General features: G+C 46.2%; 1 protein-coding gene across 9 annotated transcripts in view; it reads left to right on the forward strand.

Moving 5' to 3' along the window:
- Nucleotides 1-27,918, forward strand: part of BIN1 (bridging integrator 1) — a 90,563-nt gene that overhangs the window by 34,900 nt on the left and 27,745 nt on the right. For 3 of the 9 annotated variants that reach the window (XM_071435211.1, XM_071435212.1, XM_071435215.1), the window contains exons 2-11: nt 2,390-2,470; nt 6,969-7,023; nt 7,457-7,551; nt 9,372-9,467; nt 13,305-13,412; nt 16,090-16,182; nt 21,146-21,231; nt 22,686-22,761; nt 24,784-24,866; nt 27,600-27,644. In XM_071435211.1, coding sequence (XP_071291312.1) covers nt 2,390-2,470; nt 6,969-7,023; nt 7,457-7,551; nt 9,372-9,467; nt 13,305-13,412; nt 16,090-16,182; nt 21,146-21,231; nt 22,686-22,761; nt 24,784-24,866; nt 27,600-27,644 — 818 coding nt within the window. The remainder of the gene's footprint in view (nt 1-2,389; nt 2,471-6,968; nt 7,024-7,456; nt 7,552-9,371; nt 9,468-13,304; nt 13,413-16,089; nt 16,183-21,145; nt 21,232-22,685; nt 22,762-24,783; nt 24,867-27,599; nt 27,645-27,918) is intronic. The other 6 variants (XM_071435214.1, XM_071435218.1, XM_071435213.1 and 3 more) reach the window with 3 other exon arrangements.

Here is a 27,918-nt window from a genome sequence, read left to right on the forward strand (position 1 = left end):
GTGATGGGTGCTATTGGTGTGCCTGCTCCTTGGACACCTAGAAAGTCACCCAGCTGGTGGGAAACCCCTGCTCCATAGATCTGACAGCCTAGGGGAGTGCAGCTGAACAATATCTGGAGGAGGTTGCCCATACCACTTGATGAGAAACATGAGGCCATACTGAATCCTTGTCTCCTGCTGGCATGGCAGAGGAATGAGTAACCTCAGCAGCAGTGCTGTTATGGGATGTGCTCCCCTTTGCTGGAGTGGGTGGGCACAGGAGACACCAATGTCTGGTGTACAGGACTCTGCCAGTACAAACACCATTGCTGCTTCTCTCTCCAGCAAGCTCCTACGTGCCAAGGGTTTGTGAGGAAGAAGGGAATATTTGTGCTGTGTCCTGCTGTGTAGACAGATTTACCAAGCACATTAGGCACTTGTGGCTGCAGTGTTTGTTGCTGGCATTTGAGCTGTAGAAAGTTGTACTCAAAATTCTGGTGGTCCTTGATTCAGCTCTGGGTGACAAAGGGGACACTCTTTGTGTGTCCTTTTCCCTCCTTTTGCTGACACTGGAATACCTCAGCAGTTTCTGGAGGTGAAGAGAAGCTGTTGAACAGAGGGAGAATGAAAAACAGTGATTCCCTCCTAACATTTAATCCCAGCTGAAATAAGGGGATTTAGGAGCTGGATGCTGAATGACTGCACTGATATATCAGATCTTTCACTACAGTCAATTACTGTGGTCAGGGGTGAGATGGGAATATCCATTCATGTACTGGGGACAGAGAAACTGAGCTTAGCCAAATAGGCATAACAGGTGTTCTCCACCTCAACAGTATAAAGAACATGAGAATGGGCCAGTAGGTGCATGGGCAATTGGACTAAATTATTAGTGTAGGTCACTTCAAATTGAAAATATTCTATTCTACATCCTGTTGCATGATCCTTTTCAATTCCATTTTGGGGACTAATCATGAAAGACTGACCCCTGCCTTGCAGGAATAAAATTCTCTCTGTGTTCTCTGAGAAGATCCATGGGTAGCAAAGGCAGCTGGAGGAAACTGGTTTGGGTGACTGTCATGGCTCTCTGGCAGTCCCTCAGTCTGGGAACAGTTACTGATGGTCTGCATGAAGACCTGGTGTCAGTAACAGGGACCTGCTTTTTTTGTCTAAATCCCCTTTTCCCCAAAAGGGGCTGAATTTACAGCTGGGGTCTGTAGGTAAAGGGCTGTTCTGCTGTGCTTAGCAGAGCAAGGGGGACTCCAGCTTTCCAGCTTTCTGCCTCTTGGGCACTCGTGCCCTTTCCAGACAGGGCTGCCTCTCTTGTTGAGGTGCTCCCTCACCTCCCTTTCTAGCTCACCTGTGGCTCACCAAAACCTCCTGTGGCTGAGGGCTGGGTGGGCTTTTCTCTGGTTTCTCTGGTTTCACTGTCCCTGTGATACAAGGCTTTTTTTTTTTTTTTTTTTTTTTTTTTTTTTTTTTTTTTTTATGGTTAGGTTTTAGTTTTGATTCAGAGAGGTGATATAATCAGCCTTAACCAATTACAGGGTATATCCCAGTCTCTCTGTAGCTGGAGTTGCTTGGGGCATGGCAAACAGCTGCTGCCCTCCTTCACAGGTTTGCCCAGACCTCTTGTGATGAATGTACCTGCCAGCCCAGAACATGAAATGCTGTTTTGTTCTAACCTGGGATCAATCCACTTAGCTGCACGGAGAGGGAGCTAAGAGAGAAGGCTGATAAGAGAAGTAGCCTGATAAGGATTTTTGTACAGGCTGTGGGGAGCTGTGCTGTGCAGGGAGGTGGCTGCTGACACTCTCAGAAGTGACACTTGGCCTGAGTGTCACACAGATTAATGGTGTAAGGTCCCCAGTGGCTCTCAGCAGCCAGCTCTTGCCAAGCATGTGCAGAGTGAGAAAAGGTGGAAAGAAGGTGGAACTTTCACTGCTCCAGCCACCCTCCCTCCCTGAGATCCCTGCACAGCTCTCTGTTTGAGGCCAATCCAGCTGTTCTGGGAGCAGAACCCCACCCTGTCTGGACTAGACACTAGTGTTAAATCAGGAAAAATGTAACTGCACAACACAAGGCATATTAGTGATGTGGTTTGTGTCTTGCTGGTTCAGGAGATAACTGGTTTGCTGTTGCTTTGTCTGCAAAAAACATTAGATCAGTAAAAGAGAATCCTCAGCCATGCTCTTCAGTAGAGCAGAATGTAAGGGGTCCAAGTTCTTCCTTACTCATCTGTAAATCTGTTTTCAAACTATAACTGTGTGGAAAAATATTCTGAAAACCTTGAGCACAAGAATAAGGGTGACTTTTTAACTTTGGCCTCAGGACCAAAAACGTGCAATTGTTTCTTTCTATGCTTTTCTGTATCTGTGTTTAAAGTCTCCTTTCTCCTCTCTCTCTGCAGGTCCTTCAGAAGCTTGGTAAAGCAGATGAAACAAAAGATGAGCAGTTTGAACAGTGTGTGCAAAACTTCAACAAACAGCTGGTAAGATAATTGTCAATATGTAATTGCACCCTGGGATTCAGTATTAGCCTCCAGTCATCTGCTGCAATGTAATTAAAGGCCATTAAATTAAACCATGACATAGGCCTATTCAAGTGACCCATAACTCATAACTTCTCACTTACAAGAAATGACATTGTGAATTTCCAGGGTCCCTTTCATGAGAGAATCATAGGGCATGCTGAGGTGAAAGGGGCCCATCAGGATCCTAAGTCCAACTCCTGACCCTCTGCAGGGCACCCCAAGAGTCGCACCATGTGCCAAGAGCATTGTCCAAATGCTGAGCTCTGTCAGGCTTGGTGCTGAGGAGCCTGTCCCAGTGCCCAGCCCCTCTCAGGGTGAAAAACTTTTTCTTGATACGCAGCCTAAATCTCCCCTCCTCAGCTTCATCCTGTTTCCTCAGTCCTGTCACTGGTCACGAGAGTGGAGAGATCAGTAAAAGTAATGCTTGTTCTAGAACCAATTTTAGAAAAAGAAACAGCTCAAGCAGAACACTTTCTTCAGTTAGCAGCTGCTTTGTAATGTAATTTTTGCTGCTCTGCTGGAAGCAGAGATATAAGAGCAACATTGTGTCCCTGAACAAGGGATAGGTTGGGAAACAGATTAGAAATAAAAAAATAAAATGGAACAAGGCAGTTTCAGTTTCCTAAGCAGAGTGTAGGGCAGAAAAGAGACAAAGAAAGCAAATGGTGAAAAGGGAACATCCTTCCATGGCTAAGATCTAAATCTGACTTCCCCATACTTGCACAATCACTGTGTCAGGCCTGAGTCATTATTCTTCTGCGTGTCTGCCTCATCCCCAATATTTTAGGGCACAGAAATATTTTAACAGTGTAGCAATTTTTCCCCACCCTCCTACTTCCACAGCAGTAGGCTTCAATCTTCAACTGGGTGTGTTTTGTTTTATTTTTAATCTAGAGACTTCAGCCTCCCAGCAGGGAAAACAGCAGTTACCTTGTGGATTTTGCTGGTGCTTGTTGATAGGGGAAGCATTGCTTCTGTTTTGTGGCAGGAAATGTGTGCCACAGCATAGCTCAGGTGGTGCTGAATAAATGTTACTCTTTTGTGGCTTGACACATTTAGGACCTTTTTCCAGAGCTGTTAGTGGCAGCTGCATCGTGTCTGTTGAGACTCAGCAGATGTGGTTGTGTCGCAAAACCAGCTGAGCAGGGATTTGCCACAGCTGAATGTAATGAAAATCCTTCAGTCTGGCTTTGACTTATGTGTAACCAGAGCTGATTGCAGATTCCTGGACACTAATGCTCCTTCTCCTGGCAGCAATAGCAGCTATTGCTCCAGAAGTTCATGCAGCATGTCTGTAGCATGCCCAGCAATGATACTCTTGTACACAGCAGAATACATTTTAACTGCTTTCTGACAACATGACATTACCAGATCTGACGTTTTTGGTATAATTTTTAAGCAATTAAGAAATAACCTTTGTAAATGAGAAATACGAAAGACCTCAAATCCACATTTCTAGCTGTGACTCTCTGGGATGGCTTTTTCAATTTCCAAAGCCATTGGTTCCAGTGGTGCAGTGAGGAGCCTGTTGAAGAAGCCCTGCTTCTTGTATCCCTTACATCTGAATTCTTTCTCCTGTTTTGTGGAGCAGACCATGAACTAAATTTGCCAAATAATTAATCAAAGAAGCTGGAGGCTGCTCTGCATTTGCTGCTTGAGGTCTGTTGGTTTTGCTTAGGCCTTCAGTTTACCTATTACTAAAATAAATGCAGACAATGCCTGTTTTACAGGGCAAACCATGAGTGTGAGTTAGCTGGATTCTTAGGCTATCCAGAGCTGAGGGCTAGGGGAATAAAAAAATCAGCTTTATATACATATATACACACTTCTTTATATTTTTATATGTATAAAGTGTGTGTGGAATAGTTACCCTTAAGATTTCTATGACCTTTCATTACAAACTCTGCTCCAGTGGGGGATGGAGGTCTGGAGGAAAGCTGACCTTTTGCTGCAGGCTGGTGACAGGACAGTGCTGCTCTCTTGTGGAACTGGCTGGGCTGTGAGCAGGCAGTGACCTTGTTCACTGGCTGATTAGGGGCTCCTCTGACTCTAATGACTGTGCTGGACCACTTTGACACACATTTCTGTGTGTGGTTTGTTGAGGAATGGAGTGCAGGTCTGAAAAATCATTTTCAACCAAGGTATTTGTGGTTCTCTCAAATAGTGGTTGAGTGGACACAAGGGAGGGCATTGCACTTCCTGACTCTCTGTCCATCAGGTTCATATAAGAACACCACTCTGAGGTCCCTGAATGGTATGAACATTTTGGCTCAGATGGATTTGCTTTGTGGCAAAAGAGCTGGACACATCTGTGCAAGTGCAGGGCTTGCCTGTGTCTCCTGAAGGCTTGACAAGCAGCAGAACTGCCCCTCACTACTCCCTCCTGGAGATTCTTTGGCTATTAACCTTCCCAAATGGCCATTTGAAGGTTCCCTTCTCCTTCCCTTTCCCAGGGTCACTTGTGTTCAGTCACTGGCACAAGGATCTGTCCCAAATGCAGACCTGGGAGCAAGAGTCCTGCTATAAAGGTGCAAGTCAGCCCCTTCCTGAGATGTGCCAGGCTTTGGCTTCTCTTGCCCTGAGCTGAAGTACTCCCTGGAGGGACAGTGTGAGGCTGGTGGCAGCTCTTACACCTGCCACTGGGTGTGTTTCTGCCTGGCAGAGCAGCTGGGCTTTGATACCCTTCATGAGCTGCCCCTTGTGTGGAGGTTCTGGGCTGGTTTACAGCCTTGCACACCGAGCACACGAGAGGGAAGCAGCTGCTGGCACAGGCTGCACCCACCTCTGCCTGCACCACGCTGTCTTGGGCACAGCCCCTGCTGCAGGGCAGGCACTGGGGACCTTGGCTGTCAGTAGCTCAGAGAGAGGGCTTCTTCCCTGACAAGAACCCTTCTCACCCAGCAGTTTCCATTTCAGCCCTGTGTGGCAAAACAAGCTTAACAGCTTCCCTATGGTACCCCAGAGTGGAGCTTCCCTCCCAGAGTTCATGCTCTGTCCTAACAGTTCTGAAGTTTTACTGAGGGGGAGCTTACCTGGAGCTGTTGTTTCAGTGCTTCCCCTCCCTGTAATTCCACAGTCTGCTCTTCCAGCCCTACATTAATCTAATCTGGAACAGGGCATTACCTCCTGCCCCCTCAGATGGCAAATGTGCATTGAGTGCACAGCTGAGTTTTAAACATCAGCAAGAGCTGACTGAGAGCACTCCAGCTGCAGGATGCAGCAGCACTGGTGAGGGTGCCTGGAGAGCACAGAAGGCTGGTGTGCATTGCTGCAATTGCATACTCCAGTTTTCAGCCCTGCCTTGTAGGTTTTTCAGGTGATCTATCTAAAAATATTGACTAGGCATTTAATGGTGGTGCTGGTTTTCTGCTCAGAGGATACTTTTGTCTCCATGGCTTTGGAACTGGGTGTTGAGACTTGAAGAGTTCTGAGTTTGGCTTGTGTCATTTGCTGCTGTGGCAGGATTAGGGCAAGCATGGACACAATTGTAGAAGTGGCTTCTGGTTTTAGATGCTACAGTTTTGAATGTTACTGCTCCAGACATTGCAGTGCCCAAGCGTGTGGTGGGCAAGTTCTGCAGAGGACTTTCCCTGATGATAGTTTTTTATAACCTCCAAATTGTGAGTTGAAATTTAGTTATTCTTAAAAATGATACAGCAAGATGATAATGTATCCATTGGTGGGACTTTGCATATTTTTTGCAAAACAAGAATGCAGAAAAGAGAACCACTGCACCTCACAGCCTGCTGTCATGTTCCTCCTTCCCAGTTTGTGCCCCATGATGAATTTTGCACCCCAGCATAATAAATTTTGACAGCTGAAGCCAACTCCAGAGACAGGGAGCTCACAGGACATCTTCAATAGCTGCCTCAGAGCCACTGACTTCAAAAGCAGATGTTTCCCATCAGCTCTCCCACCACTCAGGCACCTCTTGTCTCAACTGAGCTCATGCTGAGCTTTGTGCTCCCAGTGCAGCTGTGCTCTCTAAGCAGAGGCTAAATCTGCCCAGCTGTTGAAGTGGCAGTGATAGCATAGCTTTGTGAGAAATCCATCTGCTTCCAGCAGCATGGCCCAAATTGTTTTCCATGCCTCGAAAGTTCTGGATGAGTTCACATTTGTTCTTTTCCTACTGCCATCAGCAAAGGAAATGAGGGATTGGAAAAAGCTGGCCAGTTTTACAAACAAAGTCTTCTGGTCTGGGGAAGCATTGGGAACTGACCCAAAGCGAGTACAAGAGGAGAGAAGTTATGATTACATTTGCTGCAAAAGTCCTGGAAGTTCCTAGAACACAGAGCAAAAAAATACAAAAAATGTGATGGCTTGAAGTTTCATGTGATCATAGGACTGGTGTGTAGCCTGTCTGCAAGACCAGTTTTCTTTAGTTAGAAATGCTTGAGTGCTTCTTACAGACTCTCCTTAGCTGAGAGAATAACTGGTGATCTCCTTATGTTCACAGTCTGAAGGCACGAGGCTGCAGAAGGACCTCCGGACTTACTTGGCTTCTGTCAAAGGTAAGGTCTGCACCAGCAGAGGTTTGTTCCCCTCCAGTGCTTACCTCCCAGGGAGGTTTCTGCAGCCTTCCCCTCCCTTCTGCTTCCCCAGGCATGAGTTGCAGCTTTGTCAGGGGGGGAATCTTTCAGAATCCTTTGGGACCAGTTGGGAATGGGGTTGTGCTTTGATGCCAAACACGTGGTGGTGTCTTAGCAGATGGACCTCCACATGTTCTTCCAGGGGAGGATGGACACAAAGGGCTTGATGCAAGTGCACCCTTGGTTCCTTTCTCCCTCTGGTTACCTTCCATCTCTGTGTCATCAAGGGTCAGACATTTAGTAAGGAAGAGCTCTGTTGTGATGCTCCTGTGCCTCTGTTCCTCAGGGCAAGGGTTAAACTGTGAGGAACACATTATTTTCTTCTTTGTCTGAACAGTTCCTTCTTCTTTCCTAGCTATGCACGAGGCCTCCAAGAAGCTGACAGAGTGTTTGCAGGAAGTTTATGAGCCAGATTGGCCTGGGAGAGATGACACAAATAAAATAGCAGAGGTAAGATTTTGTCCAGGATGTGGGGATGCCCAGACTTGCTCTGTCAGCAGAGATGAGCTTTGGAAGCTCTGTGTGCACACCACATTTCTTCAGGCATATGACTTTGCAGAAGAATTGTAGACAAACTCAGCACTGTGAAGAAAGGAGGGCTGGAAGGATGTGCCCTGTATTTTTGTAGGAGTTTGTTGCCAAATGCTTGTACATTACACAGAACTGCACACTTATGCCCAGAGGCTGTTTGTTCCCCCCAGAGTGGCTAAATGGGGACAGAGGATTCCAACAGAAACTCAGGAGGGCCAGCTGGGTGTACTGCTTATGTTCTGTATAAGAGAAAGGGGCAGATAAAACTCTGGCTGAAGCAGTCAGAGCAGCCAGTTGTGTAGCTGCCACAACCCCTCATGGCAGTTCCACCAGCTGCCTTGTTCCAGCTGCTCCCTTGTTTGGCTGAGCCATGTGTCACCCCACGCTGCCGGTGTTGTCATCCCTTGGCGAGGTGATGCCTGTGCAGCTTGCCCAGGTGTTTTCTGTGGGGCTCAGGGCACAGCCTGGCATTTGGCAGCGTGGATCCCCTTGGCCTGTGCCTGGGGTGGGTCCAGCTGGAGGCAGCAGCCTCTGCTCTCTTGCTCAGCTGTTCTGCTGAGCAGCAGCTGTGGCTGTTCAGCTCTCTGGATTCATTTGCCAGGAAGCTGCAGGACTGGGCTTATCTGCAGCTGTCTGTGCCATTGGAGAAGTGGTGAAGGAGTAAACAGGAGGGCCAGGAGGAGGATTCTTTCCTTCTCCTTCTTTCCCCTGCAGAAAATCTCACCTGAAATAACATCTGTATCTTGCCCAGGAAAGAATGACTTCAAAGAAGATAATTCAAACAAAATCTGAACATTTCCAGGTCAATTTTTTCATTAACATGGAAACTTTGCCTTAGTAAATGCTGTTGCAGTAAATAATGGAGTTGTATTTCAGCTGGTTTGACTTCACAGTCTCTGTTGGCCTTGTTTTTTCCTGAGCCACTGTGGTGTCTCCTGAGAGATAGACCCTTCAGAAAATTTGAGCCAGAGACATCAAAGGGGACACGAATCCTGAGAACTAACTGTAGCTACCCTTTGGGTCTGCAAGAATACCTCCACCTTTCCACCTTCCCCTTTAATTCCTTATTTATATTTTGCTTGTGAAAAGACAGGTGAGAGAGAAGAGTTATTCCTGCTAAATAAAAAGCATAAAGTGGGAATTTTTCCTGAGTGTTTTAGCCAAATCCCTTTGTTCAAGTGGAAGAACAGGAGAGAGGGTAATTTTCACCTAATCCAAGGTGTTGATAGGAAATTGCTGTGCCTGAGATAAGGTCAAGGATGAAGTGGGCACAGCTCAGAGTGCAAGCCTTGTCCTCCATTGGGCTGTGGAGGCAGGTGGTGTGAGGACTGAAGATTGATAGTGTAGCTTTCTGTTGTTCATGATTCTCCAGGAAGCTGTACTGTAATGAATAACAGAAAAGGATGCCTTGTGGAGTCAGGTGTCCCTTGTTTGTAGCTGCTGGGAGAAGGAGGCAAAACCAGCTTGGCAATCACCTTCCCTTGTACAGATTTGAGTTTTACATTGTAGGGGAAAGAGAGGGCTTCAAAGGCATTTTGTCCTTGGAGAGGTCACCAGAAGTAGCAGCATCAGGCTTTGCCATTTCTGCCAAGATCTCTGTTATCATTAGTTTTCCAAAGAACTTACTGTTTCTTAAGAGGTCTGAATGCCCAAGATTGTTGGCTGTAGCACTCACAGAGAAAAACAGAAGTGTGGAGCCCTGTGTTCTTAATAGTTAATTCATTACTTTTGTTTTTCAGAACAATGATCTCCTGTGGACAGATTTCCATCAAAAGCTGGTGGATCAAGCACTTCTGACCATGGATACATACCTTGGCCAATTTCCAGATATTAAAGTAAGATTCTCTTGGAACTATTTGATCTAGAGACTCGCAGCAGATAAAAGCTCTGAAGATCAATTTCTTATATCTGCTTTTGGAGAGTGTGTGCTGGGCTTGTCCAAGGTCTTCTTTAAAAGCAGCCAAGATATTTACAGCTCTGGGTTAATTGAAAATGTCTTGTTCTAATTTTGGGCTTAAAACAAGAGTGAAGAATCCAGGGGAAAGATGCTGAAAAGAAAATATAAGTGTGAAACAGGAGAATCCATGAAATTCCCTATTGCATCAGAGTGCAGGGGGGCAGTGTCAGCAATAGCTCAGGTGGTCTCAATCTCTCTTTTTGGTCCTTTTGTCTTATAACATCCTTGTAAGTAGAAAACATTGAGGAAGCAGTTAGTACCAAATGTACTTTATGAGTAGAGGCTGGTGTGGAAGGCAGATTTCTGTGAGTCCTTGAAGTCCTGCTGTGTGTGTACCCAGATTTTTCAGGGAAGGGAGAGTGCTGGATAGGTGTAATTTTTGGGACAGATTGTATCCAGGGACCAGGGTTTGAATGCTGGCCTGTGACCTTCCCTTCCCCCATAGCTGTCTCCTCTCTATTTATTTTGAGGTTTTGCAGGAAATGTCTTCACCATATGGAAGCCCTAGGAATGATATCACCATATGGGAAGTATCAGCTTGGCTCCTTTCCAGTGAAAGCAGCCCTTTCCCCAGCACATGTCTCTTAAAACCTTTGTCAATATTTATTGCTTCAGGAGGACCCTGCTGTATCAGATGGGGCAGGTCACAGGCTTGTAAAATGAGCCCTGAACAGCAGTGTCCTTGTCTTCTGAAACTCCCTGGTTTTGCTTCATTTTTCCAGCCTCTTGTTCCCCTGGAATTCTGGGGTGGGGAAGGGCTGTGGCTTTCCACCCCCTGGAGGCTGTAGGGCTGATCTCTCTGGGGTGTGATGCCATGGGCCTCAGTCAAAGTGCACCCTGTGCTGCTTCCTCAGCAGGATGCCTTACTTTGGGCTTGCTGTAGACGCAGGCTTTGGCACTCCTTTGGTCCAAATAACATTTCACCAGTTGTTGAACGTTGCTGTGTCTGTACAGAAGTATAGCTAGGCCTCACATAAAGAATTAATGTTCTTGAGATTTGCAGGCAAAAAAAAAAGTTCCAGTCTCATGTCATTTACAGAATATTTGAGTTCATTTTTGTTGTTGTGATATTAGTTTTCTGGTTTTTGTTTTCCACAAAATGAAATTTTCTGCTTTTCCTGGAATTCTGGCATTACTCTGGTAAAATAAGTTGATTAATGGAGAGAAGATGATTTTAATTTCGTTGTAAAAAGGCCTGTTTTTATTAATAGCCTAGTAATTAAAATGTGTGATGAGTTAGATCATGCATGTGTTATTTTTTTTGTTACATTCTAGCATGTTCTCAATTAATCTTTACTTGAGGGGCTGTAAAAATTCCCTTGGATTTTTTGGACTTGAAAAGGGATCCACAGCAGGAATGTGAAAACAGAGTGTGCCTTTAGTAAGGAATTTTTGTGCGTTAAAGAAAATAACTTATCCAATGTTGGATGTTAATCTCTGAACAAGGCCTCTTCATCTTCTCTAACTTGAAAAAGTACTTTAAACTTTCTTTGCAGGTCAGTGTCTGTACTTCTTGGAGTAGGACTCTTCTTGCATAACATTTAATATTTCTGAGTGAGTTTTCTGTTGGTTTTGCACAATGTACAATAATAGTACAGGTCTCTGCAGTGAGGCCAGAGAAGATAAACTACAGCCCAAGTTCTGAATAGCTGTGCAATTGGGGATGTTCTGACTTGAACTAAAGCTGATGCTCTACTAGCTGTAAAACCAAACATCAGTAAAGAAGGGTGTGGAGGGCAGAAGTTTTTTGTGATGGCTTGAGTCTGGTTGTTTTTTTAAGGAGGCTCAAATTAAGATGGATTTGTTGCAAAGTAGTAAAGTCTGCTGGAGTTCAGCTGTTACATTTGGGTGATGGTGAGTCCCTGCAGCTGTCCTGGAGTCATACAAGGGAGCCCTGAGCCTTCCTAACAATCCTGTTAGTGCCACCACTAACAGGCAGTGGTGTGCTCAGTGGTTACTCCAGGAGGGCTCACCCCCTGCGTGTCTGGACCTTGCAGCATTTCCCTGTACTCCAGCAGAAACAGGGGGGTGGAGTATGGGAGCTGCATAAACATGGAGGAGTGACTTTGTTTGAAAGATGGGTGACATTGAATCAAAATTCCTGGTGGGTAGCCTGAAAACTGAAGTGGCCATGTCAGAGGTGGGGAGAACTCCAGCTGTCTCTACCAGGCTGACCTGGGGGCAAAATGGTATCTCTTAAATCCCAGATGGAGTCATGTTTCCTCTGCTGTGTTTGTAAGATGCATTAACCTGCATCTCAGGTTGCTGTGCAGCTGGAAGCCCCCTCCAGTACCTTGTCTCCTGGCTGGCAGTGTGGTATTTGGGAGGTGTCTTCTAGTGACCTCGGCTGTGGGGTGGCTCAGCTTCTTCGTGACTCCTCTCTTGGAGTGAGCTGAGCCTTTAGGGGGGAGTTTGGGAGTGCGTGTGGCTGAGATCCTGCAGCTCTGCTGTGACTCACCCAGAGCTGCAGCAGTGTTTGCTGGAGGAGCAGAGCAGTGTGTGTGGGAGGTGTGTGAGCTGCTCTGGCACAGATCAGCCCTGAGCACGGCTCTGCAGCATATCTGCAGGAGCCTGGGGAGAGGAAACCACAGCTCCCTGCCAAGGCAGGAGAGAAGGAGATTCTGCTTTTGCAAGTAAATCCCAGTGCTGATTCCTCATTCTGCACTATGTCCCTGGGTTTTTTGGTTAATTAGAAATGCTCCTGGCTCTTTGCCATGCCTCTTCCCTCTGTTATCCAGCCTGTCTCTGGGCTGCTGATTACTGACGCTGGTCCAGGCTCTCTGATCCAGGGGGAAATGTTATGGTGGGGCTGGGAAGGTGTGTGCTCCAACCCAGATAGTCTGGGGTGTTTGCAGACAGTGTGGGAGGCAAGGGGGCTGAGGGATGGATAGTTCCTAAAACAGGGAAACCCAGTGGGCCAGAGCCTCAATGATGTGCAGCTCTGCTGAGAGAGAGAGCCTTAGGTTCCTCACTTCCACACAGGATCAGGCCACAGGTCTGACTGTCTGTCCTGGATTCTCAACCATGGATTTGTCAGGACTCCATTCCTAAATCTAAGTCTGGTACACAGTCAGCACCCTCCTTGTATTTGTTTTGGCTTCAGTGTTGTGTGTTGGTGACCCAGTGCTGCAGGTTTTCCCTTGCACTTCCCTTGCTTGAATGCTGGTGACAGCAACTTCTGCCTTTGGCAGTCACTACTGTCTGCAGCTTCTGTCACAGGGTCCAAAAGGCTGTCCATGGCATATCCTGAGCATGTGGATGAGTGCTTTAGCTGTGCTGGCAGCAGAAATGCCTTCTTTTGTTGAACTTAATCTCTCAGACTTCCACACTAACTAGTGAGCTGGTTAGTTAGAGACTGGCTGCAGCCCTCAGGAAGCCCTGAAAATAATGAAGGATGTAGGATGCAGGCATATGGTGGGGCTTAGGAAGCAGTGGAGCTAAAGTTCTGAAAACACATATCACCCAAAGGTGGGGCCTGTTGGCTGGGTCCCTTCACCTTCCCCTGATGGCTCTTCTCTCCTCCTGAGGTGCTCCCTCTCAAATGGTGCTTGCCACAGTGGCTCCCAGGGCCTCCTCTCTGGGCAGCCTGTGTGGAGGATCCAGGGAGAGTCCTTGTATGGGCAGAGTGTGGAAGTTGGGAGGGTTTTTTCCTGGGAGGCTTTGCAATTTTGGCTGCTGGGGAAGATTGGTGTGACTCTTTTCTCCATCTTTCTAGTCTCGTATCGCGAAGCGAGGAAGGAAGCTTGTGGACTACGACAGTGCCAGACACCACTTTGAAGCCCTGCAAACTGCAAAGAAGAAGGATGAAACCAAAATTGCAAAGGTAAAGGAATCAGGAGGATATGCAGCCTTCCTTTCTTTTTGGGAGCTCTCCATTTACCTTCTGAGCTGCTTTTAAGTTCATCTGTACTTCTTCATTGTGTTTTCATAGAATTCATTCATTTTGGAAAGGACCTTTAAGAGCATTGAGGTGTTGTGAACTGGTGAGGTTTTGCTAGGTATTTTCTTCTCATTTGTTTAGTTTTCCTGAGAGGCAGGATGGCCTCTGGGTTGGTTCAGTCCCACCATCATCAGTCTGCATGTCTTGGTGGCCAGATGCTTGGGCATGGGTTTGTCACGTGCACAGGACCAGTAACCTCTGGCAGAAAAGCCTGTGTGCCCCTTGGGGAAGCAAAATCTTGCAGTGCTCCAGAAAAATGTTACAGTTTGTCTGCTTCTTGGGACTTTCTCCCCATCCTAGAGCAGTGGTAAGAACATTTCAATGTTATTTGAAGTTTGTTGTGTTTTTGAAGCCCTCTGATATCCTAGGAGAAGAGAGCCTTAGGAGTGTGAATTACAAGTACATTGATGGAAGAGCACTCTGTGCACACTTGATGAATGTATTCTATTTTCTGTTGGTCTCAATTACTGGATAATAAATATGGCTGAAAGCAGAAAAATAAGAGTTTTTTCTTGTCAGGTTTCTTTCCTGCCTCTGAATAGCTTGATCCAGGGCTTGCCCAATAGTCAAATGAAGGATTTTATTTTTAATGAGATTTATTTTAATTAAAAATAAAGTCTATATTTTTTAATGTAGCAGAAAAAAGGTAATAGTGCTAATTTTGTTCTAGAGTAGGTGCATGGATTGAATACTGTCCCTAAAATGAGCTATGGATTCCTCTTGTACCCTAAGTGTATTTGAACCCATGTGCTTCCCTTCACAGGACACTTCTTGACACAACAGAATAGTCCAGGGCTGGGGAGACATCTTTTATTCTCTTCAGTGTGGGCCATGGTAAATTGTAAATCCTCAGGGTAGAAGCAGTAGAGGAAAGAAAGACCCTGGATCTGTATCTCTGAACCAGGCTGACAAGAGTTGTCATCTTTTGCTTAGGGTTATTTCTGGTAGGGGGGAGTATGAGCTATGTAAGAGATGCTGGTGTTTTTCTTGTACAGAAGAAATTAAGATGCATCCCTACCCTGAGTGAAAAATGTGCATTTAGTGGCCATAGTGCTTTTATTGTTAACCTGCAAGTCATCAGTCATCTACAGTGCACTGCATGCACTGTGATTAACCTTGACAGACAAAAGAGGAGAGAGATTGATGGCCCAAGTGTCATTGCATCACTTGTGTGGCAAAGCAAGTCTTGATTCTGTATGCAAGGCATGAGGCCCAGATGGTTGTGCCTTCAGTTCAAAGCAGTAATTCATTGTGTTTGGGGTAGGAGCAGAATTTCCCTGGGGCATGTTATTTTATTGGTGTGTGCTAGTGGGATCTTTGCTGCAATATAAGATAAAGCCAAATGGTTTTGTAGGAATTGATCTACTCAGGTTGGTACCTGATGCTCTGCAGCAGAGTTTAGCTGCCTTTATCTCTGCTGTGCTCACTGTTGCCCCAAATGTTCAGCTAAGATGATACAACAGGTATGGAAAAAAGTGCAGTTTGAAGAGTGAAATATTGAGAGTTAGGAGTTGGTGCTCTATTCATGAGCCTGTGAAGGGGTCTCTCAGTACCTGATCAAACTCTTCTTGTTAGCCAAGGCATGCACTGGATCAGATCTTTCCACCCTCTGGAATTCAGGCCATAAGCTCATGCACAGGACAATAGGTGACACATTGCACTGTCCTGATCCTGCAAAGATGGGAGCAGCAAGTCCCAAAGATGGGAGTTATGTGTGTATGGCCTTCCCAAGGGGACAGTTCTCACTGCCCAGCCTGGGATCTGGCATTTGCAGTCACAGGGCTCTGCAGGGCTGTGGGCAGCAGCTGGGGCTCAGTGTGCACTCAGCTGCTGGAGGTAGTTCACCTCTGTTTCTGTGCCTGGAGTTGTGCTCCTGTGACCTTTGAAGTAGGGTTGTTCCAGTGTAAGTTACTTTGGCATGTGATGACAGACCCCTAGGAGAGAGAAATCATGTTTCTGACACAGGATACAAGTGGGAACTGACTTGGTTAAGGTTTCATGGTATAGTAACAGAAACAGCAGTGCAAATACTTTTTGGCACTACATGGTCTCTTTTATTCTTCTCTAATATGTGGATGTTCTTTTCCCACCCAGGACCCCTGCCACTTATTGCTAAACTTACATCCTGCTATTAAAATAAATCACTGTGGATTTTCAGCTGTTGCATGCAAATAATTATGATGAATAATTAATCCTGACCTCTCTTTAAGGAGCTCCAACTTCACAGCCATGCCTTGGAGTAGGGTTGTCTGTGTGCTAGGTCACTAACAACTGTATCTGTTGCTCTTACAGCTGCCTGGCTGGTCTGCAGTATCCAGCCCACATGGGAACATTAATTACTGCTAAACTTGGCATGCTTCAAAGGATTCATAACTGATCAGTCCCGAGATGTTTGTTTTTTTTCTCTCGCCTTGGTGATACTGGTTTGGCCCAGCCTCTAAATACACTCTCTGTTGTGATTTTAATTTTTTTATCCTAAAAGATATATGTTTGTGTCTCTCTTGTTCTCTGTTTATTTGTTTTTCTTTTTTTTCCCACTCAAACATGCTCCCTCCCCCAGCCTGTTTCGCTGCTTGAGAAAGCTGCGCCTCAGTGGTGTCAAGGGAAGCTACAAGCTCACCTCGTTGCACAAACTAATCTGCTCCGAAATCAGGTGACTGCTGATCTACCTGGCTCTAACCCTGCATGTGCTATTTTGGGCTCTAGATTGTACCCTGCAATAATCTCTAGGCAATGTTCACTCTAGTCCTCTCTGATCCGTGTGTCCTTGACACTCCTTAGCCACCGTGGGCATGTAGAAGTTGCTGACCAGTGAATGAGTCTGTGCCTGCCCGACTGATTTCTAGTCAGGTGTGTTAATACTGGGCTGTTGTTTTCTCCCCCGAGATGAAATGTAGATGAAGAAAGGCTGTGGAATAACTGAGGCAGAGGGTGATGTAGTACAAGCTCCTCCAATTACTGCTTCCATTTTGTGCTAAGAGAAGCAGTCAATTTTTATTGTTGCTGTTTCAAAAAAAAAGAAAAAAAGGAAATGCTGAAAAATTGGCCTATGGATTCGTGTCATTGAGTAAAGTCACAAAAAAATAACATTGTGATTTCTGTGGCTGCTGAGTTAGCTTGCAACATTCTCCTGTGATATTCCCAAATGAGCACTGTCCTGGCTGTTGTGGTTTAAAAGAGCCATTTTTAGATACAATTTCGATCTGCACAGGAGAGGAGATGGGCCCAGATCAGGCAATTTGTACCCTGTGTGACATAGTTGAACAGGCTGAGAACCAAGGTGGTGTCATCTAGCAGAACTTAGGTTATAGCATCTTGAGAGACATGAGCAGCTCAGAGGAACTGCAGGGAATAAAAATTTCAATCCTACTTGCATACAAGTGTGACTTTCTGATGAAATCTCGATCAGTGTTTCAGTTGGAACACCTTAAGGGATAAGAGGAGTTGTCAGAAGACAGTGAGAAGAAAATGCTTTCAATGAGCAAGGGGTAATAAATCCTTACCCAAACTGGGAGAGCACCAGTTACCTGCTCACAAGTTCCTGGTGAGCTCATCTGTTCTCATTCAAATGCTCCTGTGTTTTCACATTCCTTGTCCACTGAATGAATTGCAGTTTAGATTCGCCTCTCACCTTATTAAGCCCCTGGGTTTTCACAGTCACTTTATGACTTTGGATCAGGGAAAAGACTCCATTACCACATCAGTAAAGCTTGGGAAAAGAACAGCTGTTAGCAGCCCTGCTTAAGATGCATAGCAAAGGGAGGAAATACGTATTCATTCTTGATTGAAGGGAGAAGGACACATGGCAGCCTCCTGGGGGCTTTTCCTGTGCCTCTGCTGGCCCAGCTGGCAGCTACCTGCACAGTTGGGGTTCTTGACTGGTCTGTTTGACTGGTGGTTTTTCTGGAGGACTAGAAAAACGGGTATGGGAAGTTCCTCAAGTCAGAAATGAAAATATAAATCTCTCAGCTCTTGGGCATTTTTCCTCCTCTCAGGCTTGGCTGTGGTGACTGCTGTAACAGCAGCAAGCACAGACTGCCCAGAGAGGCAGTACCTATGAGTGCCCCCTCATGCATTGCCCATGGATCTTAGACAGGATACCAAGAGTCACTCCATAATTTCACTGTGCTGGGTCACTTTGCCCTACAGCACATGCAAGGGACTGTGTAATCTTTCTACCCACTGTGCTGCGGGGGCGTTAATCTCCCAGTACATGGCATTAATATACTCAGTGACCACAGATATTTTCAAAACACTCCCTTTTTTCCTCTGCTAAGTAATGCTATTGCCAACCCTAATTTTTTGTTTCTATTTGTGTAAGCATTTGGGGTTTTTTTCTTTGCTTTTTTCTTTATTTTAATTTTACTTTTGGTTGGAGATTAACAAAAAAAAAAAGCTTAACAAAGAGTGTTAGTTGTATTCTCAGCCTGTAGGTTTTCCAGCTTGCCTTCACAAAAATGAGTAGGTAGGAAAAAAAGGCTTCAGTTTTTACATTTGTGTGATTTCAAGACTTAAGGTGTTAATGACCGCTCTAAATCTCATTAACCTCTTGATAAAACTGGGAGGGTTGATGACGCTGGAATTATTGAGAGGCTTCACAATGTTAAGCCCTAAAGTCTCCTTTTACCAGCAGCTGTGTTGCTCTCTCTTCTTGCCTGATACTTTTACAGCCTCCATGCAAAAATGGGGTCAGTGAGATCTGGTGTTTCTACTGTAAAGCAAAGTCCTTCCCTCCAGTGTACAAACTTCTGGCTCTTTAGGCCTTTAGCAGATAAAAACAAAAACAACACAGTGGGGATTTTTTGGTGAGGTCTGCTGTGGGAGTTGGTGTTGCACACTCCCAGTTAGAAATGTCAGTGACTGTGCTTTTTGAAACAAAGAGGAAAATGGCTTAGAACAGCACATTCTTGCCTTTTGACTAAGCTCTGCTGACATGTTTAATGCAGACTAAAAAGCAACATCCTTGGTGCTGCAATGATAACAGAACAATATCTCTGTCTGTAGGAAAAGGTGAGCAAGTTGAGTCCTTGTGAGAGGCAGGTCTGGTTGGGACTGGTGGGGCTTGGGCCTGGAGGGAGTCCTCCTGCTCTCTTCCTTATCCCTGCCTCTTGCATATCTAAACTATTTACTGAGCAGTGCCTAATTACCACAGTTCACAACATAGTCTTTGAAGTGAAATGGTCACCAGACTGCCTGAAAGCACCAGGCTGTACCTAACCAGACACTAAGGAGGGCTGGGATGGGTGGTAGTAGCAGAAACAGTGTGGAAAAATTGTCCCCCTGTCACAACTCAACTGGTTGTGCTTTGGCACTCTGAGCTTTGGCTCGGTGGAAGGTCAGGAAAGTATTTGTTGTCCATTTCCTGCCCAAACCTTCCCCCTTTCAGGCAGGGAGAGGAGAGAAAGATTTTCTGAGATCCTGTTTCCTATTTTTTCTCTAGAAGGGCTTGTGACTGGGCTGATGTCTGGCTTTGGCTCCGGCTGGAAGCAGTCAGGGCTATCAAGTGCCAGGATTTCAGCTTCCAAGCAAAATAAATCCCACTGGTGAGAAGATCCCTGGGCAGACTAAGGACTGAAGAATTATTTCAATGCTCTAGCTGAGGATGAGAGCACTAGCTGAGCCATAGGCCCTGCTGGATGGATCCCTGATTCCTACAACTGCTTTAGAGTGAACGTTGCCTGTTCCTGGCTTTGCCTTTGCCTTGGGATGTCACAATATTCACACCTTGCTTTCTAGGTTTTGACCTTATAAACAAGTAAATGGGAGAGGGAAAGAATGTTAATGATATTCACCACATCTGAAAAACTAACAGCATTCAATGATGTCACATCATCTCCTGGGTTGATTCTGGTTCCAGTATAGTTTGGAAGTTAGAATAAGATAAAGCCAAAGGGTGGACTTGTTGGTTTTTTTATTTTTTTACTCCCTTTAAAATGGTTGCATAGTAGCATTCATTCATAAAGGTGTTTTAAGGTAGAATGAGTCTTTGTGATCATTGTCTCTCATTCAGCATAAACTGTGTCTCTGTTAAAAGACTCTTTGTTTGTTTTGTGCAAACCCTCTTGAAATGTTGAGTTTTTCAGTGAGTGTAGCAGCGAAACAGGGGTTTCTGGGTGGAAGCATCATGACCCCTTCTCCCCTTGCCTGTTCCTCACCAGGTCTTAATTTCTGAATACCTCCCAGATGTGTCTTTTTACAGGGGAATATTTTCCCCCTGGTCTTGAGTACAGAGCCTTAGCCTTGCCTCTGGCAGCAATGAGCAACCCTTTGACAGGTGAAGCTAGCTGGAAAGTAGGAGCTCCTGTGGTTTGCTCTTGAGTCAGGAGAGAAGTGGAGAGTGAAAGGATCCTACTCTATAAAATGGAGAGTGATTCCTGTGAGGAACAGGATTCAGAACTGCAAAATATTTTTAAGCCCTTTCTCCCATCATTCCTGTTGTTGTATATAAGTGTCACTAAGGAGCAGTAAGCTGGATTTCTTTAATTAAGCTGACACAAAGAAGATAAAATTTGATTTCACAGAAGGTGTAGGAATCTGACTGCAGGCTGGTAGGGAGATCCAGCTTCCATAACTTGTGGGCTCTTTGCAGAGGCCTGTGGTGTTGTGAAATTCCTGCAGTTGTCACATATATAGGCACTGACCTTCCAAATTGCTCATGCAGGGGTTTTTTCCATTCTACATCCCACTGCATGGCAGAATGCTGTGCTGCTATAGATTACAGGACAGAAACATTTTAATTAGAAAACTTTAGGTCAAGGCACTGAAAAGAGAAAGAGGTGACCTAGGCCAGATGTAGGAAAGGGCATGTGCTTGTTGCTGGTGTCTGCTGTCAGCAACAGAAACCAGGAGCATCCCTTTTGTTGCTGAACCCTGACAGAATTGTCCATCAGTGTTGGGATCTATCAGTGTCTGGGTCCAATGATTCAGATCAAATTTAAACTCTCATCTGGGAGAAGGAGTTCCCTGCTGGAGTTGGGGCTGACAGCCAGCCAGGGGTTGCACTTGTGTGAGACCACAGAAAGCGGGATGTGCTGCTGAAGCCCTGCAGCCTGGCCTCCCTCTGGCACAACTCATGCTTTGCATACCCTTCCTTGCTTCTCCAGTCAGCTTTGTGGAAGAGTTGTATCAGCCAAGGATGCAGACCTCCTACCTTCCTCAAGGAGACAGGGCTTTGGCATGCCCTTACCTCAGCAGAGTCCCCAAGAGGGAAGATTCTTCTCTAAAGCCATTTGGGATGGATTTCAACTCTTTCTGAGATTTGGCAAAGGACAGAGGCCCCTATTACCTTTATCTGTATCCAAGCTGGAGGCTGAACTCCCTTTCAGTTTTTGAAGTCAGGGAAATTTAAAGAACTTGAAACAAATTAGTAGTTATTTGAATTACTTGCTGAGTGTATAAATGGGGAAATCCATTGAGAGAACCTGAAAGGAACACATTCAACCTAAAGGGTCCCCTATGGTGCAGCCCTGGTTCCTGGGAAACTCATTTGGGATGGTGGTTACCTCATGCCAGAATTTTGCCTGGTCTCCCAAAGAAGTGAAAAGAGTCAAGCTGCTCCAGCCCTGCAGGGTGCTTGGCTGTGCTGGAGCTGACAATCTCCCTTCTCTGTTGCTAAGGCTGAAGAAGAGTTGGTAAAGGCTCAGAAGGTGTTTGAAGAGATGAATGTTGATCTGCAGGAGGAACTGCCTTCACTATGGAATAGGTGAGTGCTGGAAGTTTTCCCAAGGGCTAGTTGGAAGGAAATGAATATCCAAGCTCTTGGATCATAATTCTTCTTAGCCTAGACTGGGTGTCTGCTCTTTTTTTTTTTTTTTTTCCTGGATTGTCTCTGTCTGTCCTAGGATTCCCTCCAGCCACAGGTTCACTCTTGTGCTTTACTTCATAATTTTCCTCAAAAACATGATTTTACCACAAAGAGAAACTGTATTTCTCTGCTTTGTCTGTTTAATCTCTTTGCCCTACTGTTGTATTGCGCTAAATAGTTCATTTAGTGGTTGTTTTGCACTGAGTTATTAGAGATTTGCACAGAATAGTCTTTATATTGCACCCTACCAACTCTGCTCCACTTTCTTGAAAGACCTGAGAGAGCATGTGTTTGCCATACCAGAGATTGTGGTGATGAGAAGGGAGGTGAAGCAAAGACCAACATTTAGCTTGGGGGATGAACTGCAGGGCAGCAGAAGCTGGTTTATGGGGATGACACAGTGAAAAACTGGCAAAATCTTCCTAGCAGTGTCCCAGTTTCTTATTTGTAAATGCAGTGGTCTTGTCCAGGCTGACAGTGCTGCTCTGTGAGGATTGAGAAAGTGGGCAGCAGCAGGGTGGGAAAGCCAAGTGCTGATGTGTGCCTTCACTCCCCTTTCCACCAGGCTGGGCCAGGACTCCTTGCTCACAGCAGCCTGCAGGCCTGGCTGGGGAAGGAGCTGGGAGGGACAGAGGCATCTGGGTGGTTCCCTGGTGCTGCTGGCCTGGGACAGCCTCTCCTCTCCCTCCTGCTGTTGCTCCTTTGGCTGGGTGCTGGTGGAGCACTCTCTGTTGGCAGCTGGCAGGCTGGTGACAGGCAGCTGCTGGCATTTTAAGGCCCCACAGGTTTTTCACAGGCTCCTGCTTTCCAGCTGATCCTTCTGCTTCCCTGTTGCTCTCTGTGCTATCCTTTGCTTTCTTACTCTTTCTGCCCCTGAAGCAAACAGTTCATGCTGTTTTTGATTCCCTGGTGCTAAGGGACTTCTGGATGAATTAATATCTGTCCCCTGCTAATTCTCCCAGCTCTGCCAGCACTGTCTGCATCACAGCCTCCATCCTTTTTTTCTTTCCATCTTACTACTGCTGGTGCTTTATTTTTTTTAACCTTCTTTTGTATTTTTTATTTCCTTTTTTCCTCCCCACCCTATACCTCCCTCTCCCTTTAGCCAGCATAAATTGAGATCCTACTCAGTCTCTTCTTTCCCCTGGACGTGTTTGTCCTGTGCCTGACCTTTGCTCCATTGCTCCATTGCTCCATTTCCCTGCTACCCTCTCTTCTCACATGTACCATATCTGACAGAATTGATTTTGCATGGGAATGGTGGGTAGGAGGTAGCAGAAAGGGCAGGACTGAAAGATTTTGAGAGAGCATTGTGTCCATTAAGTTTTTCTCTCTTGTTTTTCATTTGGCAGTCGTGTTGGTTTCTATGTCAACACATTCCAGAGTATAGCTGGCCTAGAGGAGAACTTCCATAAAGAAATGAGCAAGGTAAGGCAGCCAACAGCTTATCCTACTTACTGTCTCTTCACTGTTAATGAAAGAAAAACAAAACCCAAGATCCAGCAAACAAACTCAAACAAAAACAAAGAAAAAACAAACTAACCAAACAAAAAAACCTCCAAAACCTCTAGCTAAAAAAACAGCTGGAGAAAATGGCCCCATGTTGGAGCATAATACAAACCCTTAGTATTTTTCTGAGCCACCTGGGACAAAGGCAGTCTGACACAGTAATGTAAAGGGATGGAGCACAGGGAAGAGACCACAGGGCTATGGGCAGCATTGGGGAGTTCATGTCACTTGACAGCACTCATTTCCAGATCCACAGAGGAAAGGGAAGCCAGACCTATCTCTTGCTGCCATTTTTAGTTCATCTTCATTATGGATCTGTAACCTATGACCTGGCCAGGCAAAGCCTGGTGTGTTTTCCTCCCCCTCTGCTGCCTGGCAGCCAGTTGCTGTGTACCCTCACTGTACCCAGGTGTGGGGCTAAAGCCAGCAGGGAGTCTGCAAGTTGACTGAAGACTGAGACATGCCTCACTCCAGTCCCTCAGAAAGGCTTTCCCCCAGAGTACCTGTCTGCTTTGGCTCCTTTCCTGCCCTGTGACCCAAAAGAAGGCATTAAGTACTTAGTATGGGCCTTGTATGAGCCCCCAGTGTGCCTTGAGTTGAGAATCACAACAGAAAGCAGGGTTGGCAGCACCCACAGGAGACCTCAAGACCAGAGTCTGTGGGAAAGTCCCCCATTGCCAGTGTCATTTACAGATTTGTTCTTGTTCTTTCAGTGAAGAGCTAGAGAAATCCTGAATTCCTTAGGTCTCTATGCTACTTGAAAATGTAAATGTTGCACTAATATTGAGGCGGGAGTGAGAGCCCAGATGGAAAACCCTTATATTCCCTGTGCTCCCTAATGTCATCCTGACAACAAAACAGCCACTAAGCAACAGGAAACATTATAGTCCTTCAATTCCCAGCAGTCAGGGGCCCTCTGCCTTGGTGTAACACATCAATTTTGAGCCCTGCTGACATTTTATGGGGTCTTTTCCAGTTAATAGCCTGCTCTTCTCCACTGAGGGATGAACTAAGTGTTAAGAATAGGGAGGATTGTTATAATTACTGGTTTGTTGCTGCTAACTCACATTCAACAAAACATGGGAAAGATGCTTGTTAGACAGGAATTCTCTTCTTGTATGATTTTTCTTGTCAGGATTTTTTCTTTCTTGAGGAATTTTGTATGAGGACAGGGCTTTTGCTTTGGTTCCATAAGAACCATCTGTTTCTTATTACTGCTACAGCATCCAATTAATTGCTGGTGTTGCCTGCTCAATGCCTCCAACCTTGATTTCATGGGATCCCTCCTCCTGCCAGTGATAAATCCAACATCTTGTCTCATTCATGGATTGGCTGTTCCAGAATAGGAGTGTCTGGAGTCACTGCTGCAGCCTTCAGTGCCAGGGAGAGTTTAACCCCTAAGAGTGCATTTCTGCAAAGACATCCAGGTTCTGCCCAGGCCTAGATGGCCCAGGCAGCTGGTGAAGTTGAGGGTTGTTCACCTGAAGGCCTTTGGCTCCACAGTGAAAATGGCCATGTCCCATGCTGAAAAACAGCTTTTGGCTACAAATCCTGAGTATTTGTAGCTCCAGCTACAAATGTGTAGCTCCAGCTGTAGCACACAGATCTTAGGCAAACAATCCACCTGCTTCTGTGCAGTGGTATCTGGCAGCTCACTGGTGGGCCCAGGTGATAGGGAAGCAAAGAGGATGATCTCTAAGGAAGACAGAGCATTCCCAGAAATGCCAGCAGCTCTTTGACAGCTCAAGTGCTGTAGCACTGCACAGCCCACAGAGAATGGAAACAGATTTAGGGCTGTCCTCTCTTGGGATAGCTGAGGAACTGTGCATGTCCTGCCACAAGCTTGTGTTTGGTCAGTCTGTGCAGGCCAGCCCAGGCTCTCTTCTGGTATCTGAGCTCCTTTCTCATTCTAATTCTGTCTTTTGTTTTTATATTTTGCAGTTGAACCAAAATCTTCACGATGTCCTGCTGGGTCTAGACAAGCAGTACTCAGGCAATGCCTTCCCTGTTAAAGCACAGCCCAGGTCAGTAACTATGGGTAGTGTCTTTCCCTCAGCAGGGGAGGTGGGACAGGGATCTCTCTACCTACCCAGGGGTGTTGAAACCTCCAAGCTGTCAGTTGCAAGTGATTTGCCCACCTGCCAATGCCCTCCTGAGACTTCCTAGAGCCAAGCCCAAGATTGCACTTGGCACTGCATGGTGCAATCCAATACCTCTTACCTTTCTAGGATAGCATCTGGAGGCCTGAACATTCACTAGGTCCTGATATTTAGGCAACTGACTCTCAGCTCTGCTTTTAAAGTCTAATTCCAGCTACTGAGCTGCCCTTCCTTCTGGGTCCAGTTGCCCAGCACCTGTCCTGTTCTTTCCTTCAAAAGCTTCCATGTACCTGCAGCTTGTCAGCTTGAGCACCAAGAACCCATTTCCCCAGCCCCTTCTTTGGCCCTCCAGACTTGGAATCTCCATTTTGCCAGAGCCTTATGCCCATCCTGTGTACCCAGCTGCAGTGTTTCTCCTTCCTGTGCTGTGGAAGTAGTTGCAGCATCACTCATACGAGGCCTCCTGAACTCAGAGCACTTCCAATCCGTGTGTGTGCAAGGAGTCAGTGTCCTCTGGGCCTTCAGTTTTCTTTCCTCAGCTGGGTCCTGTCCTGCATGTTTAAGTGCAACTCTGCACATTCCCTAGCACTGAGAAGGGAGGGAGGGGTTGGGCTCTGGATTGGGCTGACTGGCTCCCATCCAAGTGCACGAGTGATGAAATAGTGTTGGGCTCTGGCTTCCAGCTGCTGCTAATCCCATGTGCTGGGTGAGCAGGAGCACAGCCCAGGGCCTCAACTGCTGTGTTGATGGAGGGAGGTGGTGAAGTCAGCATGAAGTAAAGGCAGGCTGTGGTCTGAGTGCATTGGTTTAGAAGGGATAGATCAGCTGTTGAGACCTCTGTGCTCCCTTGTGTCTCCTCCCAGTTTAACCTGTTGCAGTCATGCATAGATGACTTGCATGTCTTCTCCCAGCAATTCTTCCAGTGTGGTGGTTGCCAACTCTAAAGAAAGAGGAGGTTTGAGTTGAATTTTGGCCCCTGAATTCTGGATTGCTGACAGCAGATGTCAGTGATGCCAGTTGGAATGCCACTTGTGAAAACAATGTCTCCTTCCCAAATTACCATGTGGTGTCTGTTGATCATCACAACCCAACCAGACTGAAACCTTGTGAGGAGGTTGTGGTGCCCATCCTCTTGCTGCCATGGGCTGTGTTGTCTCTCTTAGCAGCATCCTCCAGGGTCCCTGGAGGAGGATGATGAGGTAACAGGACAGATGAAGGCTGTACTATTGCTTTGCCCAGCTTCTTTTTCCTCCTTTCTCTATTCCTTGAGTAACCAATTGTAGGCAGTAATGGCAACCTGGCCCAGAGATGTTCCTTGCTTTTGTGGCAAAGTTTCTGGCCTTAAAGAGCTTTCAATGAACAAATTACCTGTTTTTACAATTCCTGCCCCCTCTCTGTACAATTTCTGCCCCCCTCTCCCCCCAGCCTGCTGGCTTGCTCTGGGGCTGTAGTGGGTGTCTCAGCTGCAGTTCTGTGCCCTTTGGCTGGCTAGGAGACCACATGACCCTAAAACCCAAAGCTGAGTGCATGCACAGGGTCCCTCTGTGGGCAGCAGTCTGATTGCTGCTGTTTCATCACCTGCTCTCTGCATCTCAGCTGAGGAGCCAGACCTGCCCCAGAGTGAATCTCTTCCTCCTGAGCACACTGGAGCAGGGTGTTGTAGGAGGATATAGCAAAGATTTGCCAGGGTAGCTCTGCAGTGACCAGGAAATGCTGTGAGGCACTTCTGTGTCTGCTGCACATCTGGCCTCTCATTGTGGTGCAGGGCTGGGGTGAGAGTGTGTTGGAGGAAATAGCCCTCACTCATCTGACAGCTCATTGTGGTCTGCAGTAGGAGCAGATGCTTCCCTAACCCTTTTCTACTGGGAAGGGGACTGGAGATGGATACAATGGCAGGAAATGAATGAGGAGGTGTGAGAAGAGAGGCAGTTATCTGTGCACATCACTGTGGCATTCATGTGAGGCCCTACAGAAATACTGCTGTGGCTGATGGATCTGGAGCGGGCAGTGTAGCACAGTAGCACAGAACAGCTGGTGCATTTCTGGGAACCTCAGACCTATGTTTGGGATTTGCTTCTGAAAGAGTTAGGAACGTTCAGGGCTCAGATGCCTAGAAGACCGAGGAGTTCTGTGAGATTATCCTGGTTTGATTGGGCAAACTGGAAAAAGACATAGCAGGAAAGCTGCTGAGTAGGCTCCATGTATAAGACTGCACAGACTACATAAGAAAAGAAGAATGGGGAGCTTATTTCTTTTGCAGCAATATTCACGGGGGACAGTGAGGAGCTGTAAAAGGACATTTACAGTACTCTGGTGGTCTGTACAGTTTCCTTTTTCTTCTTCTCCATTTGCACCCTGGCCCCATATTCCAAAGTGCGGGGAAAGTTGTAGTTTGCTTATATGTATAGATATAGATGTATATCTTTGACATATCTTTCTGCTTTCTCCAAACCAGGCCATAGCTTTCTAGTAATGAAGGGAAGTGTGTATGTGTGTACTTGTGTGTGTGTGTGAGAGAGAGAGAGGGGAGATCCTGTCATCTTAATTACAGCGAGTTTTGTGGCACCCGCTAAATGGGTACTTGGAAGCTTAACTTTTCCTCCCTGGTTTGACTGTGCCATCCTGTAACTGAAATGATTTGCGTGCCATCCTCAACAGAAAGAAAACTAAACTGTTCGCCAGGCTGAGGAAAAAGATGAGCAGGTACCGGTATGGAGAGCAGCATTTCGATACGTGTTTCATTTAGTTCCTAAAACTGGAGAGGCTGTTGCTGGACTCTAACAGCCTGGCACGTGTTAACCCTGTGGTGGGAGAGGGGTCCTGTGCATGATAAGATGTGTTTGTGGCCTGCTGGGTCCTGCTGGGATCTCTCTGTGTCTGGATAATCCCATTAACTTGCTTGTGTGCCTGGTTTGAATCCTTGCTTCTTTTCCTATCTAAGAAGGTAGTGTGAAAACTCAGGCATTGTCTGTCCAGT

The sequence above is a fragment of the Agelaius tricolor genome, unplaced genomic scaffold (genome assembly GCF_023055355.1).
Source record: "Agelaius tricolor isolate 1412-34295 unplaced genomic scaffold, bAgeTri1.0.p SCAF_10, whole genome shotgun sequence".
Taxonomy (NCBI): domain Eukaryota; kingdom Metazoa; phylum Chordata; class Aves; order Passeriformes; family Icteridae; genus Agelaius; species Agelaius tricolor.